This window comes from Lactuca virosa, chromosome 1, assembly GCF_052849685.1.
Source record: "Lactuca virosa cultivar CGN04683 chromosome 1, Lactuca_virosa_CGN04683_v6, whole genome shotgun sequence".
NCBI classification, from domain to species: Eukaryota; Viridiplantae; Streptophyta; class Magnoliopsida; order Asterales; family Asteraceae; genus Lactuca; species Lactuca virosa.
The window spans coordinates 209,492,921-209,513,636 of NC_136426.1; the positions used below are offsets into that span (position 1 = coordinate 209,492,921).

General features: G+C 35.7%; 1 protein-coding gene across 10 annotated transcripts; it reads left to right on the forward strand.

The window, feature by feature from the left end:
• Nucleotides 1-1,295: 1,295 nt before the first annotated feature.
• LOC145164340 (disease resistance protein RPV1-like) lies at nucleotides 1,296-20,299 on the forward strand. 10 transcript variants are annotated; one of them, XR_013739813.1, is made up of 14 exons: nucleotides 1,297-1,827; nucleotides 2,358-3,104; nucleotides 3,841-4,969; nucleotides 5,061-5,384; nucleotides 5,462-6,376; nucleotides 6,464-7,094; nucleotides 7,223-7,288; nucleotides 18,575-18,671; nucleotides 18,789-18,918; nucleotides 19,034-19,129; nucleotides 19,237-19,421; nucleotides 19,500-19,533; nucleotides 19,639-19,697; nucleotides 20,079-20,299. XR_013739813.1 is itself a non-coding variant. In XM_079083067.1 (8 exons), the coding sequence occupies exons 2-7, from the start codon at nucleotides 2,566-2,568 to the stop codon at nucleotides 7,252-7,254; spliced, it is 3,570 nt and encodes a 1,189-aa protein (XP_078939193.1). In that variant the 5' UTR covers nucleotides 1,297-1,827; nucleotides 2,358-2,565; the 3' UTR covers nucleotides 7,255-7,288; nucleotides 7,715-7,980. The 10 variants fall into 10 exon arrangements, 5 of the variants coding, with proteins under 5 accessions (XP_078939202.1, XP_078939193.1, XP_078939199.1 ...); XR_013739814.1 differs by having other exon boundaries at nucleotides 19,251-19,421; XR_013739815.1 differs by lacking the exon at nucleotides 20,079-20,299 and adding an exon at nucleotides 19,775-19,945.
• The last annotated feature ends 417 nt before the right edge of the window (nucleotides 20,300-20,716 follow it).

A 20,716-nucleotide genomic window follows, 5' to 3' on the forward strand; every position in this document is an offset into this window, starting at 1 on the left:
GCAAATAAATTACCATAACCCACAATCATCTTGCTCTAATTGATTATGCAACTTTTTTTTTTAACTAGCAAATGAATATATTAATAAAGCGATCTAGCAAGATGCTAGTCAGCGAAGGAATACAAGTAGATAATTAGGAAACAATTACAAACTTAACGAAGGAATACAAGTAGATAATTAGGAAACAATTACAAACTTATAAAAGGACTTATACTCCAATCTGTGCATTTTAAACTTCCATTACCCTTCTCATGTTTAAACCATAAGAACGTGATTGTTTTTATCATATCTACCACCTTTATTGTCGGTACTTTGTGTCATCCGCACATCATTTAAACCCACTTTTTTAAAACAAATTAACGAATTTGTGAATTTCAGATTTCCTTATATATATGTTCTTAAAAACTTATTATTATTTTTAGAAAACAAATTAATAAATTGTATTAAATATTTACAATTATTAATTTAGTACAAATTTTATAAATGATTTATAGATTATATTTAAAACTATTATACATATATCAATATTTTAATTAATATGTATTAAATATTTAATGTAGATGATGTGTCATACAACCAATTTTGAAATAATGTTGTTAGCTAAGATAAGTGGTAACACTCTTAACACTTTGCCATATCAGATTTTGAAGTGTGACCTCATTTTTGAACATTCAGCATTTAATCTTAGCATTTGGTAAGGAGTGGTAATACTTGTAGCATTCCATTCTTTTATTTTCTTTTTCTAATTTAATTAAATTACTTTATTTTAATATAAAAACATTTTTTATGCATAAATACTAAATAAATTTTATTTTTTTAAATCAAAAGCAATTATTATAATATTTGATAATCAACGGTATATATTTTACCAATGTTAAATAAGTTTGAATGTTTGATAATCAACATTATACGTTACAAAATATTGATATATCACTAATTTAACTTGTTTTACCAATGTAATTTTTAAATTTAATTATTTATTTGTTTTGTAATTAGTTATTATTATTATTATTATTATTATTATTATTATAAATGAATTTGTATCATTGTTGTAGCTTCTTTAGAAACTTCTTTAGAAAGAATCTTAAAACTCAAGGGAGTAAGTTTTTTGGTAAAGTAAAACTACAAGGACCATTCAATAAATATATCATATTTCATCTACTTTATCTTCTCTTTTGAAAAACAGACGCTTTATCTTCTTCTTTTTGAAACAAAATCACCATTTTTATTGCAGAGTAAAGTTTGTTAAATTGAATTCATAAATTGAATTTTGTCAAGCAAATTAGTAATCCGGTTGAACCACACAGTGCCCAATCCCATTCATTTCTCACCTTCTCTCTCTTCTCGCCAACACAGTGATGAGCGCTAGGGGGCGGTGTTCCAAGTTGCTTAGCGAGTTTGACGATGGTAGTTGGCGAGCCACTCCGCTTAGCCTTATTGTATCCGTATGAGATCAATAGTTATAAAAGCTGATGTGGCACGACCAAGCATCCGATGACATTGCGCTAGGGTTGTTTAACGCCTATAAAGTTAGATTTGAAGATAAAAAAATATCTACACAACAAAAATGGAACAATGCATGAGGACCATTTTTGGACAAAATCAACAGATGGACGAAACCTGTGTTTCTGAGCAAAGCATAGGGATCATATTTGCAATCTACTAAAATATATATCATCACTGGTTTTGAAGAGTAGGGCATCCACAAACCATGAGGACCTTCCCCTCTCTCGTCGTCTCCCTCCCTCGTTGACTCATTCCCCTGAAAACTTACTGCCGTACCCTCTGTAGGTTCCACTCGTCTTCCTTCATATCTCGTCTCCCTTGGTTCGTCTTCTATATCCTCGTTGCTTGTTGGTATCTAGTGAAAACTTGAAATTGCCTATATGTTTTACAATTCGTTTCATATGAGGCACGAGTGGATTTTGTTGTTGTTTCTACAATGGTATTTGGTGTTAGTTTGTTTGAGGATTATTCGGCTGAAATTTAGATGGATTTTAATTTGTTTAAACAATAGTAGGGGTGTTTATGGTGGGTTGATCGGACCAAAATACAGGTTTCATCAGTCAACTGAATTGAATGGTTTGATATCTTCTTGCACACAAACTTAGCCAGAAAAACAGATTAACCAATTCAAATAACCAATTTTTAAACCAATCTGTACGTGGCTATATGTGTTCTGGTTGTTTCTGAAGCATATTAATTCACACTTGGCAAACATCGAGGTGCATGTATTGTTTTTTAAACACTTAAATGTTTTTTAAGGAGTATATATGGTATTATTTTTGAGGTGTAACATGTTTGATGAGACTTAAGTTGCATAATGCATTAATATTTGGATTTTATCTCGTTTGTAGAGAGTAGAGACATTGTGTATGGGATCTTGAGATTGAAGCACAAGTGACGGAAGAGGTAAACGGTAAAACCAACATTATTCATTACCGATGATGTCCGCAGGAAACTGAGTTACACAGCTTACTGGGATACACCAACATATATCGCCAAACAAGAAATAAGATAAACAAAATCACGGGAAGAGTGAAGGGGCATAAACCATAACTCAGAATGGTTGTTCTCTCAGAACTTTCAGTTTCAGAAGGATCTTCATCCTCTTCATCAGCTCAAACTCATAGATATGACATATTTTTAAGCTTTAGAGGTGTTGACACTCGTCATAGTTTCACTAATCACCTTTACAACGCCCTCATGCATGCCAATATCACTACCTTCATGGACGATGAAGAGATTGAAACCGGGGAAGATCTAAAACCAGAATTGGAGAGTGCCATTAAAGCATCTAGGGCTTCTATTATCGTGTTGTCCAAAAATTATGCTACTTCGACGTGGTGTCTTGATGAACTGGTGTTGATCCTTGAGCAACGTATGACATCCAATCATATTGTCATCCCCATCTTTTATCATGTTGAGCCCACCCATGTTAGGAAGCAACAAAGTAGCTTCGAAGATGCAATGGCTAAGCATAGACAGAAGATGGAGGCAGAGACAAATTTAAATAAAAGAAGTCAATGGGCCGAAAAGATAGAGCTTTGGAATAAAGCGCTTAGAGAAGTTGCTGATTTAAAAGGGAAGGATGCAAACGGCAGGTAACCACTTTCTTACTCATATTTGCATACTCTTTTTTTTTTTTGCACAATAAGACTTTTTCTAAAGCTAGCCAGAAGCTAGAAAAAAAAAACAGTTTACATTGGGTTAATTAACAGATCAACAATACCAATTTAACTGCCCAGTCCCTTTTCCTCTACATCTATACTACATAAAAGAAGTAAGCTTAACATCAGACACAAGAAGAGCACAACATTTGATCTTGCCCCTAGAAATAACCTCGTACCTATTTTTCTACAGTCCTTTAATATTGTTAAACTAGTGCATGAAAATTCAACATTATCTTCTCCTTATGCATTTCAATATGTCTCCTCCTTATCTTCTCCTTTAATACCTTTTGGAATGACAAATCTATTAGCCAGCTAGTTTCAAGTTAGTTAGGAGTTTGTTAGCTCTAAGGGCCTTTTAGTAATTTTGTATTGTTACAGTTATTTATCTATTATTGTATTATCTACTACTAAACTATTCCTAAATCCGCCTATGTCTCAAACGAGACTTGAACCCTCAACCTTAAAGAGGGAAGACAAATACTGCTGGGCTAGAAGATCTTTGGTTAGCAGTGCAAATATGATATTAGTTATGATATGAAAAACTTAATTACATAATCGCTTAATATGATATAAATTTGATTTGGATCATTGGAAAAATTAAATATCTAGCATCACATGTTAATTGTTTTGATTATGTTTTGTTGTTCTTACTAAAATCAAATTACAGGCTTGAGGTGGAGTTTATTAATGAAATTGTCAAGGACATCTTCCGTAGATTACACATATCATCAAGGTTTCCATTACCACAACTTATTGGCATGGAAGTTTCCATTTCATTCCTCACTTCATGGTTGAAGGATGCATCGTCGCCTACGACAGATATAGTTACTATTTTAGGTATTGGTGGGATCGGGAAGACGTCTTTAGCCAAATATGTCTACGCACTACATTCTCATGAATTTGACAGAAGCAGCTGCATTATAGACATAAGTAGGCGATGTGATAAAAAGTATAATGGAATGATTGATGTACAAAAACAACTCTATGCTGACATTTCCAAACCAAGTTCGGTAGTTCAAGTTCATGATGTTTCTATATACACCTCAATGATAGAGAAAGTACTAGCCAATAAAAAAGTGTTTCTAGTTCTTGATGATATTGGTAGTCTTGACCAGTTGGATGCGTTAGTTGGAAGCAAAGGTTTTCGTCCAGGAAGCAAAATTCTAATAACAACAAAGGACGCATGGTTGACACAGAGTTGTTCACTATTCAAAATGAAAATTAAACCCAAATATGCAGAACACAAGCTTGAAGGCTTATCTACTACTGAATCACAAAAACTTTTGTGTTTTCATGCATTCATGTGTAATAATCCCAAGCCAGGTTATGAAGAGGTGTCCGAAAATCTTGTGAACTATTGTGAAGGACATCCAATGGCTCTTGAAGTTTTGGGTAGGTCTCTACATAATCGAGAAGTAACTTATTGGGAGGGTTACATAGACAAACTAAAGAAAGAAAATGATTCCCCTATAAATAATGTGTTGAGAATGAGCATTGATTCTTTGGCATCAGAGAGTGATAAGAACTTATTTAAGTATATTGCTTGTATCTTTATTGGAATGGATAGAGATGTTACTAGAACAATATTAGAGGCATGTGATATAGAAACAAAAACTGGGATCACGAATCTCATCGACAAATGCCTTCTTAGTGTTGGAGATACTAATGAATTGATGATGCATCAATTGGTTCAAGAGATGGGAAGATTTTTGGTACGTGAAGAATCACTTTACAAGCCATGGGAACGAAGTCAATTATGGGGTCATGAGTCATTTAGAGTATTGAAACAAGAAAAGGTAAGAGGACATATATACTTGTTTAAAGCGGTTTGTATTTCTATGCACATGCCTAACATTTTAAAATGTTTTTGCATCCATTACTTATTAGGGTACGGAAAATGTTCTAGGACTCACTCTTGATATGAGAATGCTTGAGAAAGAGAAGTTACATGGATCACTTGAGTTGAAAACAGATGCATTGAGTAAGATGGATAGGCTAATGTTGCTACAACTCAATTATGTGCAAATCAGCGGCTCTTACAAAAAATTTCCAGAAGAATTAAGATGGTTGTGTATGCATGGATTCCCTTTGAAATATATACCTTCTGACTTATCGATGGAGAATTTGGTTGCTCTTGACATGTCATATAGCAATATTGAATCATTGGAGATTTGTTATAGCTATCCACAACGACTTCATAAGAGGCTAAAGGTAACTTATTTCCATGTATTACTCTTCTAGTTCGTGTTGAAAAAATTCACTATTATTGTAACCGATCTCTATTTCAGCAAATGATTGGATCGTGCTCAAAAGACAAAAGATTGCTTGGTTCGTTGAAGATTCTTAATTTAAGTTTTTGTGAACAGATTCGTAGTCTTCGTGGCTTTGACCACCTCCCTAAACTTGAATGGTTAATACTCAAAGGGTGTATTGGTTTGCTGGAGGTTTGTGAATCAATTCAGCAATGCTTTGAACTTGCCCTCATTGATCTAAGCTATTGCAAGAAGCTGAAAAAACTTCCAAAAAGCTTAGGCAAGTTAAAGAAAGTTAAAACACTATTGTTAAACGGTTGTCATCTTGGTGAATCTCAAATCAGGATTAGGGATATGGATTCCTCAGAAATGCTCAAGGCAAACAATATTGGCATAAACACTATAACCTCTTCCTCCACTGTTGTGGAGGTTATGCCAAGTTATTCAAAGTTCTCTGTGATTTCTTTACCGAGATCTTTAGTGAGCTTATCACTTGAGAATAATAATTTGTCCTCTGAATCATTTCCTATGGACTTCAGTTGCTTGCCTATGTTAAAGGAATTAACTCTAGATAAAAATCCTATTGTTTCCCTGCCCAGTTGTGTGAGAACCCTTCCTAGGCTTGAGATACTTAGTATGAGCGATTGTAAAATGCTGACAACATTTGAGCATCCACCACATACACTCACACATTTGAACCTTCATTCTAATAAGTGTTTTTTACGAAAAGTTGTATTTGATCCACAAATGTCCCCACTCAAGTTAGCACTAGGACGGAGGATCTTGGTACATTCATCATCTGAATTTGAAGGTGTGATCAAAATCCAACCAATGGCAGGTGTTGAGGAAAAAGTATTACATCGTCTGGGCTGGACTAATCTAGACTTCCTGAACGGAAGGCACGTGACAACTTCTTCTACTTATGGGGAATCAGATGAATCTGAAATCCAGGTTTTCTGTAGTTAATTATGTCTTTGTGTAAATATTAATGTATATACAATTAATGTGGTGATTAATGAAGGTGGTTGTATTTGGCAGATGTATTATGAATTTGGAATATTCAGCACAATTTATGGAGGCGAAGAGATGCCGAATTGGATTATAGATAGAAGCATGGGGCCATCTATATCATTTACCATCTCATCATCTACTAACAATCTCACTGGATTAAATTTCTGTTGTGTGTTGGCATCTCCATTTCCCGATGAGGGGATTGATTTAGTAGATGATGTTCTCCTAGATTTGCCGGTGATCAAAATTTGTAATATAACAAAGAACCTCACCTGGATATACCAACATTACGTTGACAGTGTACTTGATATCGGTGGAAAGTGCTTGACATTGTTAAGTCATTGGATGTTTGGGATGAACGAGATGGAATGTGGTGACCACGTTACTATTATGGTGATGTGGGAACCAGATGATATTGGTGATGCAGTTATCAAGGAGTGTGGGGTTGGTTTTGTATATGATGATGGCAACATGGATGAGAAACAAGATGTGTTAGGTTATTACAAGTCATGGAATCACATTATTGGTCGAGATCTCACCGGATTTCAAACAACAACAGGAGAATACATCCTAAACAAAGATGGAATTTTGTGGCCTGGCCTTGATATAGTTCGACTAAACTATTATTATCTATGTGGAGAAGGCGCCCACTTTATAGGTAGATGTCATTCTTATATATCTACTACTTTTTAACTAAAGCTGATAACAGCTAAATGATAGTATTTTAATTCATGTTTTAGTTTTCAGCGATCATTGCCGAATTTCTAATCTTTTTCTTTTCATTAGATAATGAATTTTACTTCAAAGCCTTGTCCTAAAGGAAGACTGGCGTACTTGAGGATGGCCGCTAAGGTACTTTTATCCCAAAAACCCTGTTCTCATAACATATATAAACTAGCACACAAATCAACTGGCAGTCCACTCAACAGACTTATATACACTTTGACTTGCCTGACCTTTCCTCATCTCTACAGCTCATCGAATCTAAACAGTCTTCTTTTAGGTTTATTTATGTTTTCTAATGGCAATGAAGGTGCTTTTGGTTTTGGTGTTGTCTTGTCCCAGAGAGTTGGATCTACAAAACATGCATGTTCAAAATTTATACAATGCTAGGTTAGATATATTTTGTGTATACATATTTATCTCGTTTTGCCGAAACACAAGCCTTTTTCACAACAACATTCATCAATGGACACACCTTTTTGTGTTAAACTGTTAATAACTGATATTATGTTCAACATTAACTAATATATACTCACAATATTCTGCCACAAACAGAGGCAGAGGCAGTGTTGTTGGATTTCAGGTCAACGTTGAATAATAAAGACTTCAAAAGTTAAATGTGGACAATATTTGTTGGATTTAATTTTGGACGGAGGTAGTACAATATTTTTTCATAGGCATATGGAATAAAACCTGCAAACATTGATTGTCTTATTCGTAGCCAAGGCTCTTAACAGCAGTTCACTAAAAGTGTAAAGGAGGAAATATACATGACTGTATTTTAATTTCAAAATTCTCTACAAGACTATATCATTCACTTTTGAACTGGTTCAACATAAAAACAAAAATATGAAATTACTAAAATGTGGAAGTTAAAATATGGCAAGGCAGAAACTAAACACTTATTGTAATCTAAAATATGAAATACCTAAATATGGAACATATGAAATAAAAATCCAATATAACAAAATTTTGATAATCATGGAAAGTTCCCCATTCTTAAATAAATGCTTATAATTATTTATGCAATGAGGTTTTTCATTTTTTTTTCTAATTCTTATCACATTTTTTTTCGGAGAAACCATGTTTGATTATAGACAAATTTACATAAATGGTCCTTGTGGTTGACAAAACCGACCAACTTTAGTCTTTATGAAACTTGCAGACAGTCTTGTTGGTTAACATTAGTTAACTCTGACACATTTGCTCTTATGGCCATAAGATCATTAATGTTTTCCTGGGGACCATTTATGTAATTTTGTCTATTATTTATTATTGTCTTTACTTAATTTATTTGTATTTTTTATGATTTAGATTTTTTGACGTTTTGTTCAAATATATTATTTAATGTTTTTTTAATGTTTTTGCTTAAATTTTTTGATGTTTTTATTCGAGTAAGTTTTTCTATTTTTTGACATTTTTTTCAAATACATTTATTAATGTTTTTTTTACTTTTTGTTCGAAGAACTTTTTTCTAATCTTTTTGACGTTTTGTTCCATCAAGTTTTTAAATTTTCTTTTTATGTTATGTTTATTTATATTTCTTAAAATTTTCATGGCTACTATGATCATGTTATTTCAAAAATTAAAGTCTTCCGTTGCTATATTTTCTAGTTTTTGAAACTATTTTTTTAACTAAAACTCAACACCAGCGCTCTCCACTAGGTCCCTCCTGTATTTCCATAATTATGCTGGCCTCGCCTACGGGTCCTACCCATATATACTATGGAGCGGGTTCGCCCACGGGTCCCACCCATCTAGAGCTACGCAGGCCCGACTCCGCCTCGGACCCCAATGGTCCTCAACCTAAATAGAGAATACTCCCCGGTAATCCTGACCGGTGTGCCCAAAGCACAAATTGATTTCCCCTTTTCCACACATGACCATCCCCATCGATAGTCAATCACGAACCGGTGAATGCTACGATCCCATCACAATCTTACAACACTTCTAACCAACCATGGTTACCACCCATGACCTTACCACACCCTAACCATCACAACCACATGCCTCTTGAACCGAAACCTGCATCCAAACAGATGTTTGGGTCACGTTTCGAATCCCGAATCCCTCAACACGGACTCACCCACAAGCCTGTTGTGTATAATACAGAAGACACTGGCCAATGATTGGATATTTCTTGAACCCCCGCTTACACAATCTCAATATGAATGGCCACTAAGGTTTTCTCTCTCCCTGACCAGGATGTGAAACTTGCCCTAGTTCCACATCCTTCCATACTTCCGTAAATTCTGATCGAATCTCCCCCACTTGGATTTGACGAAGCTCTTTCATCTCTTAAATCTTGATGGATTCCCAACCCATCAACCTCATACAGCCTGAACCGCCTATGACATGTGCTAGTCAATACCGGCATCCCATTACAATCAAGTACAATGATCGTCCAACTTATGAAATCCAGGAGAATAGTCTAGAGACCTTAACAAGTCTGATAATTCAAATCACTTCTCATAATACCATACCAATTCATTGAGTTCTTATGTTGACGACTAAAACCATAACCCTTGTCCCGAACTGGTGAATCTTCACCCTAACTTCCATTCTCGAAGAACCAGCGAACTCTAATCGTCTACTACCCATGCGATCATACAACTCCCTTGACATTTCTAATGACCAAATAACTCATGCAACTTAGACCACCATCTTCCTGTTACCGCTCCTCTCCTATCAACGGTAGTGCTTGAACCTAACAGTTATTCCATAGGCAACCGCCGATCATACCAGAACAGATGACAAATAACAGAACCCTAACTTCACTAGAGAACTAACCTGCTAACCCTATACAAAGATCCTCCAAACAATACCCCAGAATTGATCCTGACAAAACTCGGAACAACAACTGAACACGCTGAAACCCTCTCAACAAGATACGACCCTCTGAAGATTTATCGAAGACTCTCGGCATGCAAAATGGCATATAATAATCCTTGATAACCTATGCAATAGCACAGAACTGACCCGAGAGATAACTTACTCAACCCAAGAAAAATCTAACGCAATACAAAGTCCTTATATAAACCTAGAAGAAAATAGAAGATGGCATACCCGCAAAAGTATCTGAAGGAATCCCGACATCCTTCTCCTCCTGAATTACCCCGACCATCCTGAGGTCATGGAGCAAAACTCATATCCAATTTCAAATGGCAAGAACTAATAATAGGATCCTCCTTCCTGGAGGATTCTATGGATCCACAACTTTGGGCTCCAGATAAGCCTCCAACTGCTCTACCACAATACCAGCCTAAAAGGCCCCGAGATGACCATCAAACAACTCCATAATCCTATCCTTGGATGAACCAAAGACCACCGAGGTCTAATCCAAAACATTGTGAGTAATCTCTGATGGGATGAACTCCTACGACCGCGCATCGATCGGCTCAGTACCTACTCCTGAGCTAGAACCAGACTCTGAATCCAATTCCTAAGTGCTCAGCACCATACCGAAAAAAACATGCAAAAGATCTGAGTATACCCGAGAATACTCAACCCACAGGTTTCTTAGATTCTCCAGGACTCTCCCGATTCGAGTATGAATATTGTGCTTTCAGTAGTACGAACCCAATACTACCTTCCACACCTATCCATACTTTCCTCAAGAATCCTCCCAGACCCTCCAAGTCACCTTCTCAAATCCATATACCAAACACTTGCTACCTAGCACAACAAAATGCACCGAAGCAATCCCTATGCTTTCCTAGGTTCCCAACCTCACCCTGCCATCAGCTGGTGAGGAACTCCTCATAATGTCAGTTAGGTACCTCATGAATACGATCACATATAACAAAGCTTAGATAATCCTTCGAGTAACAGACTCATCCATACAACAGTTGGACTCAGAAAAGAGCTACACAATAGGGTCAAATCCATCACTCTGAGATTATGCAACATTTGTCACATGTGACTTGATATATTCACTTAGTAGCTGACTGTCATGCCCCGACCGATGGCGGAAATCATCGGGGTTGTGACGTTATATAATTGGATCACAATCAACCACATATATATAATACTTAACATATTTGAATCAATATTTTAAAAACCTTTAAGTTTTGGAATTGAAATTACATCTTCATTTTAAACACACAACGGTAAACAAGTTAAGTCTATTCCAAATAGAACCGATGTCCTACCTCTAGTTTCTTAGTTACCTGAGAATACACATTTTTAAAACACGCCAACAAAAATTGGTGGTGAGTACCACAGGTTTTGACTCCGTGAGTTTTATGACAAGAAATCTTTATAAAACGTTGAATGCTTAACAAAATAAGTTGTGAAAAACATGGTCAACAATGTTACCGATATGCTTCGTGTGAGACCCGATACTTGAAATCTGATACAAGTATCCATGTAAAAATACTTATGATAAAAGTATATATTAACATATTATGTGAAGCAAAATATTTATTGTTTGTATAAATAGACACTAACAATCGGTTTAACAATCTATAACCAATATTTATACTGCATACAACCTCATCCTAGTGTGTATTAGTATATTTGTATCTAGGACTTTCTTATAATTCATGATTGTTTGAGTTAGAAGAATTTTGGTTGTAATGCTTAATAATGTAAAGCTACCAAAGTTCTATTGGGACAACAGTCGCATGTGTCCCTATACGATCTAGGACAACGGTCATATGTGTCCCTATACTAGTTTAAACAGTACGTCGACTGTAAGTGACCATATACATGTTTAGACAGTACTCCGACTGTAAGTGACCATAACAATTGTTTAGACAGTACTTCGACTGTAAGTGACCAACAAAGTTTATACAACACCCCAGCTGCGAGTGACCAACATCGACATAGTTCAAATCATCTTATGTTATAAGGTTGCCAACATGATCATATTAGAAATAATTGTCATACTTTTACTTTTGTAACTCTTAAAGTATGTGTGAATTAAAAAATATTATAATTGGTGTATTTCTCATTTACAACAAAACTTTGTATATATATTTGAAAAACCAAACAGCAAGGTAAATCAAAAGGGCAATTTTGTCCATGTTTTTAGAAAAATAATAGAAAAATCATCGTAAGTCGAAATTTGGATCCGTAAACTCCCAGAGCTTAGATATGTTTAGTGACATAACTTGTATTTTTAGTTTGAAAAGTCTTTAAATCATCCAACTAGGATTTTTTTAGTGTGTATTATCCCCCAAAACTTGTAAAACATAAAATAGGGGCCGTAGAAAACTCACTTTTGTCGCGTAGAATTAGTCGGTTTGAGAATGGTTTGTACTGTTTCCGGTTCCACTCAAGCTCGTGATATGAGTATTCTTTTGGATGTCTTAACACATAAATACATATGTTTACATGTATGTTAGACTTTTATGATGTCTTAAATCATTTAAAATCAGTGGACTTGATGATAAAAAAAAAGAGTAGAAATCAAGAATATACCTAGCTTTAACTTGGATATAAAGTATGTTGCCAAAAGGTGGTGGAAAACACAAGCTTTTTGAGAGGTGAAAGGGTAACTTTATCAGGGGTTTTATGTGTTTGAAATTAGCTACATATGGTATACTTTAAATCTCTAAAATGGATAGTAAGATGAAGAACTTTTGGGTGTTGGTTTGATGCTCGAAAACAGAGACTGTTTTGGCTATGTTGCTGTCAAGAAACTTTCTCAGCAAGAAGGTAAAATAAGAATAGTTTAGCCACTGATTTGAGTCCCTAATTTAGAGTAGCATATCAACTAACTTCTAGGGGTATTTGGTGGTTAAAAAATCAAGCAAAAGTAAGGTGCAGATGTGTGAAATTGTGGCTGAAACATCAAGGGATAGTAGCCCCTTAAGGTTCATGGTTTTGATGACTTTGGAAGGGAGTTTGTGTAGCTGAAATGGGATGAACTTTAAGAGAATTTCCCTGGACTATTTTCTAGAGAATGAATTAAGAAAGGAGAGAGGGATTTCTAGATTTGTAGGAGGAGAGAGGATGAGAAGATAAGAAGTAAAGTCCTAGACTAGCTTGTGATGGGATGGGAATTTATGAGATTTGATATTTGTCTTGCCACTTGTTTAATTGGTTGGTTAGAGATAGGGTTAGTTAACTAACTAGCTATTAGTTAGTTAGTTAGTTAGATATTCTAGTTATGGAGAGGGAAGCTAGAAATCTCAAAAATTAGAAGAGGGATTAAGAAGTATTCTTAGCAAAACGTCTTAAGTGATTAAGCACTTATTAGTTAACTTGGCACTTATCTCCACCATTTCTCTTATCTTAATTGATTTAGACACAATATTCCTTACATTAAATCACTTTAAGTCATGACCCATAAATAGTCATCCACTAGATAATAATACATATGTACAAATACATACATGTATTCTTGGTATAAAATAACAATGTAATTTTTGTATATTTGAACTTAAATGTTTATGTTTTATTCTTTTTATTCAAAAACACTTAAATACATTCTAAATATGCCTTATAATAATTCATTTTATATTTTTATTAATCAAATATAAAATTTATTGACCAAGGTATAATTTCTTGACATTTAAAATGTAACATCCATAAAATTCACAAAAAAATTAAAAATTTTCAAACAATCCAAAACCATTATTTATTACAAAATGTTTTTAAAATAGTTTCATCTCAGAGTATCCCATAAATCCAAGTCATAAAATGTGAGGAAGTGTACGGTCACGCCTTCGCTTTCCCACGATCATCAGAAGTACCTAAAACAAAACTCAAAAATGTAAACTCAAAGGCTAAGTGAGTTACCCCCAAAATACAAACGCCATACAAACCAGAACACTATCATATCAAACAATATGCATACTTGGTTTACAGTATGACTGGACCGTCCACCCCGGGCCTTCAGTCTATCTGGTCTACTCTCAGAACCTTCAGCATGTCTGGTCCGCCCTTACCGTACCTACAGTCCGAATGGACCGTTCTTCGGGCCTTCAGCCTGACCGGTCCACCTGCACCGGGCTTTCAGTCTATCCAAGGCGCTCTGGGTCTATTAGCCTTCTGCACAAAGCAGGACCGCCTCAACCCAACTGCAATCACAAAATCAACACATAGATATTAAAGGCTAGCTAGCATGCATATAAAATCAAACAGATCTAACAGATCACTAAGCATAATACCATCCTATCTACCAGGATGCAGATCTAACATATCACTAAGCATAATACCATATTATCTACCAGGATGCAGATCTAATAGATCACTAATCATATCATGAAATAATAAACCAGGATACAATCCATAAAGGGCCGGCCATGGTGCCTTAGACCCTGTTGATATAGTGACGAGAACTCACCTCACATTACTGAAGTCCCGCGGACAAAACCCTAGCTTTTGGATGACAGATTCCCGAACTGTCAACATCAAAACAACACCCAGTTAATAATTGGGTTCCAATACATAACCATAAGTCCATGCTTGGGGTAAAAATACTACTTTACCCCCAACCTAGCTTGATTCAAGCCCAAGGCCCAAACTCACACTCCAAAGGCCCAAAAGTCAACCAATGAACCAAAGCCCAACATATGGCCCAATTTTCCAAATTGAACCCAAACCTTTACATGGTCTTACCCTAAGGCCCAACCATTTATTCTAGTCCCAAAATGTGGCATTCCGATGGTCCAATATCCCATAATCATTAAGGCCCAATTATGGCCCATCTGTGGCCAATTTTCCAAACTGAGCCCACACCCCTCACATAGGCCTTACCCTAAAGCCCATCCAAATACTCTAGTCCATATACTTCTTCTTGGATGGCCCATCAATAGCCTAATCACCAAAGCCCAATAGAAAGGCCCAACTCAAGGCCCAAGCAAAATTAGGGTTCTCACAAAAAATGATGATTAGGGTTAAGTGTTCTTACTTATCCGATTAAGGACTTAATCAATTAATTCCATCACTCTACTAGGTCAAACATACAATGTGGTCGGGATTAATTCATAATTCCACTCCAATGGTCCAAACATGCGTGTCCCGACAATTCCAAATTAACATATCAAAAATTACGGTTTAATAAACCCTAATTAGGGTTTCCAACCCAATCATGTTCCAATTAGTCCATTTGTTAAGTTTTAGGTCAAAATATGTTAATTAGGTCGGGTACCACCCACTACCACCTCGAGTAGTGGTGGTTAACGGCGGCTCACGGCGGCGGCCACCACCTCATGGTGGTGGTGGTGGTTAGGATTCTAGACCAAAACATGACCAAGCAACTCAAAAGGCAATCCAAACACACATAAATACACACCGCCACCCAACACGGCAGATGGTGGGGGTAGAAGGCGGCAGCCAGCACCTCATGGTGGTGGTGGTGGGTTTCTTTGGATTTTCCGGCCAATAATATACGTACAACATATTATCTAAATGAAATACAAACACAATATAACACACACACACACGCTCAGCCACCCTTGTGGCGATAGGCGGTGGTCGGAGATGTAGCCACCACCTCACGGTGGTGGTGATGGCTTCACTTTTTACATTTCCGGTCAAACAAAACATACACACACACCTTTTTGCTCGGAGGATGAACCCAACCACCCACGTGATGGCATATGGCGATGGCAGTGGGTAGAACAGCAGCTAGAGTGGCGGCGGTGGTTGTGGTTGTGACGTAGAAATAGTAGAATGGGGAAGGGAACGAGCAGAGACCACAACGAACAAGAACAAAGCTAACTGCCGGCATTAGCGGCGGCTTCGTCTTCAAAGATTGGGGCGCAACGACGGAAGCAATGCAACAGTGGGAGGAAGCTGGTGTGTCTTCAACCGAGAAGGATGGTGGCTCCACCACGGTTTCGTTTCTATGGAAGTAGGATGGTCGTGGTGGCTGGTTTGCGACCTCAACAACGGTGGTGGTGGCGCCGCAAATCGTAGAAGTGAAGGTAGCGACCGGAGGTGAAGGAAGATATAAGGTGGCGGATGAAAAAACTTCCTAGTGTTAGGGTTACGGACGAGGTGACGGGTTCACTACTAGAAAAGAGCCCTTTAATGACGCACAAACAATGACATGTGCTATTAGAGGACACGCATTTATGCGTGCCTTAAAAAATAATGTCAGATTTACAAAATTTGAAGGATAGAGGACACGCATTTGCGCGTGCCCTAAAATTAATGTCCAGTGAAAAAAATTTAAAAATACAGAAGGCACCTAAATTTAAGTGGGTGTCGTGTAGAGATGTCGTTTTATAAAATTTTAATACGCGCGTCCCTCATTGATGCAACCAACGGGGGAAACCAAATCCCAAAAACATCAAGTACCCCGCCTTCCCCAAAAATCGAACCTCACAATATCTTTCATGGAGTCGGCGATTGGAGGTCTACAGCTCCTCACACTCGAAACGCCGGCGATTTTAAGATTCTTCTTGTCCCCGATATCAAAGAACTAGGGCTTTTATGCTCTGGACCTCACAAGTGGGTGTCGTTCTTCCCTTTCTTAATTATCAATCAACAACCACAGCCTCCAAAATTAATACCTTCCTCCTCCCTTTAATCGATCGGATGTCTTCTTCCCTCTTCACACTTCGATCGACAAACCAGGTCACCTAAAATCACCTGTTATCTTTTTTCCTTTCTCAAAATTGATCGCGCCTCCAATAATGGCAGGTATTGTTTTTTCCTTTTCTGGTTCGATTACATCCCCTTCCTCTCCCTTCTTGTTATTTCTTTTTTTTTTCGATTTGAATGTGAGGTTGTGCGGTGGCGCTTCAAGGTTGTGCAGTGGCGCTCCACGAACGGCATGTATTTTTTTTCCTTTTTTTGATTTTGAGTTTCAATTTTCAGGGTTAATTGCAAGAAAAATAAATAAAATTTCATTTGTTTTCTTTGATCTATGTTCTTGGGAGCTTTGTGAGGTTCCTTGATGAAAAAAAAGCCAGCATCTTCTACAACAAGATATGGCTCACAGGTTCTTCTTACACTCAAAACATTTACGCCTTTCTTGATGAAAAAAAGTCAACTTTGTTTATATGATCACTTATATGACCTTGGAAGAGCTTTAAACTTTCAATATTTTCACAAAAACTTGCAATATTTTGGCATCAAACTCCTTACTTGGTGGGTACTTGGGCAAACTTGAAGGGTGGCAAGGTAAAGGCCTTGTTCCAAAAAAACATGGATTAACGTATCAAGACACTGACCCTTTACCTATTTTGCCCTTCTTTTTTATCCTTTCAAGTCAAAATTGATGAGTATTGTGAAATTTGTCTTTTGGAAAGTAAGGGTAAGATGGTCATTTACTGTACCTCACTATGCAGTGCAGAAGAAGAAGATCCTCGGTTATGAGGTTCAACTGCAAGGAGAGAATCCAAAAGCATTAAACCTAACACTTTTTGGATCCATCTTAGTGAACCTTACCTTCTTTAAAGCAACAATCTTTCCAGTCACCTAAACATGTAAATATATATATATATATATATATATATATATATATATATATATATATATATATATATATATATATATATATATATATATATATATATATATATCTTCTACTTCAGTTACATAAAAAAAATAAAAATTATCCATAAACTTCCATGAACAAATACTCATTTACCTTATATAAGAAAGGTGTTATGCATTTGTTTTTGTAATTTTGGTCTTGAGACTTGAATATAGCAGATTTATTCAATTTTGGTCCTTATTTTGAAAATGATCTTTTTGCCCTTGGACCAAACCTGAAAAAAAACAGTATACCACAGGGACCAAATTTGTAATTTCGTATCATTTAATGAAGGGTTGCAAAAATGCTCATTAAAAAAACAACAAAAACCATTAACAGGTAAATTACAAATTTGGTCTCAGTGGTCTACATTTTTCGGGTTTGGTACAACTATGCAAGGGCAAAATGGTCATTTAAAAAAAATCACAGCTAGGCTATTAGCTTAGATCACACAGGGACCAAAATTGATAAAAACTTCAAAATAAGGACAAAATTTCTAAGAGGAGCTTAGGGACTAAAATTGCAAATATCAGCTATACTCAGGAACCAACAAAGTAATTTATTCTATTATTCAAGTTGTATAAGATGCACCAAAAAATCAAAAGGTCAAACTACACACCTTATTTTGGAGAAAAAAATGTAATTATGATTAGCAAAAAAACAAAAATTACCTTATTCTCCTCTGAACCAGATATATGGTTAACCATTTGTTTAATCCATGTAGGAGAAAATGAGTTTCCCGAGTCAAAAAAGACGACATTACCCTTCTTCACATCCACATTTGAGGCAACTTGAAAGCAAACCTATACAATTGTCCGAAATCATAATAAAATTTTCATGATAAACAGAATGAAATACATAAATACATACACACACACATTTATATATATATATATATATATATATATATATATATATATATATATATATATCTTTTTGTAATGACATGGATTTAATTCTAACTTGTGTTTTTCCAGATGCCACTAGCTCTGTTCCATGTCCCTCACGCAATCCACCTTGGAGTAACACATCAAAGCTGGTTCATTTACATTAAGTCAACAACTTTTCTTGATGGTACTTCCGTAATTAAATTAAAAAAACATTATTATTAAAAAGAAAAGAAAGCCATGTATTGGAACTTGGAACAAATTTTAGCTAAAAAACTAACCTGTTTTAATCTATCTGAACTAGAGAGTTTTTCTGCAAAAGCCATCAACATGGACACATCATGAACTAAGAAATCTTCAACTGTGGAAAGGAAAAACACTGAGTAGGTTCATCGTCCTGACAATTCTGATAATTGTACATGTATATTAGACAGGTAAGAAGAATCTTTCAGAACAGGATATTGTTAATTTGTTATGTTATGTAGATGATGAAAAGAGTTGCAAAATTAAATAAGAATGAACAAAATATGTATATCTTTAAATTTGCAGGGAAAGCAGGGCAGTAGAAACGGAATCACTTTGTGTCATTTCATGGAAATTGGTATGGTCCATTTGAATTGATCTTCACATAATTGAAAATGGAGGGTAAGTTATAGAACTATCTACCAATCCATGCATTTTATTCATTTTCTCAAGTTTTATTTGGTTAAATGTAAGAAATATCAACATACTTTGATTTATTCATATATCAGAGGCATTTTAACAGTTTGACAAGTCAATCTTCAGTTACTATCCCTATCAACCCTACAAATAGTAACATTATGTCTACCAATAATGCCCTTGGTGCTGGTCAAGCTTCGGAAATGGCTAAGATTCAGTTTCTTTATTTTCACCTTGAACACACGAAGCTGCTCATAGATAATAGCCTTCTAGACGTGTATGTCATCATATTACATCCTCCAAATACTACCTTAACATATGTCTCTTTAAATCTCATATATTAGTCTTTTTGCAGCTCTCAATCTGATCTGGAAGCTAATTTGTTTAAGGTATATATATCTATCCCTGTCATCTCCATTTTAGCCATGTCTGAGTTTTTACAGTATGCCACTTTCAAATCAAAGGCATAACCATAATTATGACTTTGATTGCAGCTCATGGAAAGGCGGGGCTATGGGCAAGAATATATAAATCGTTACAAGATGATGACAAGGTATTTGCTAACTCCCTTTTTGTCCCCTTTTATGAATTCTTAATTTAGTAATTAAATCTTTCTTTTGTATTTACAAGATGATGACAAGTTATTCTTGTATGTGGCACAACATGTGCTTGAAAGTCAACAATTGCTACCCAGCTTGGTCAAAGGCTAAACTTGCCAAATGTTTTACAAGTGAATCTTGATGTCCCTTTTTATCTATATTTCAAATACCGCTTTGAATTTTCTCAGTGCACCTAAAATTATGTTCAACTTTGGCTGGTGATTTTTTATGGGAGTTCATTCGTTCTCATGTAGATACACATATTCTTATCTTAATACAAACTACCATATAATATAGTAATATACCCCTTTGACTTTTCTTTTTGGGTTTTGCAGGACTTACTGTAGGTTTGAAAAACTGGATTCGTGTAACTTTTGTTGCAGACCCATCTTCTCTTGAAGAAGCTCTTGATAGAGTGAAGTCTTTTTGCCAAAAGCATTCTCATCAGCAAAAGGTTCATATTCTCTTAGAAAGGAAATTGTCAGGATAATTTAGTCATGAGTTTCTTTTAATGTTGTACATGTTTTGTTTTCTATAATAAATATTATGCAATATTAGCAATGTGTTACATTTACTTACTATTGGAATGATTATTTGTATTTGACATATTAATGCAATGAGTTATCTTTATTGTTTATGGTATTTTATTTTGTATTATGAGACTTTTAATGTGTGTTATTTAATTTTAAAATTAGTAAACCTATCAAAAATATATAATTTTAAAAACATTTAAAATTATGACACGCAAAAATGCGTGTCGTGTTCCTTTATGAAAGGGGCTTCCTTGATACGCATTACGTGTCATAAGGTTACGACACGCAAATGCGTGTCGTCTTCCTTTATGACAGGGCCTTCCTTGATACGCACTGCGTGTCATAACCGTGCGTCGTAAATGCGTGTCATAAATGTGCGTCGTAATGTGCGTCGTAAATAGACGACGCGTAAAAGCGCGTCGTCTCTCGTTATGACAGGG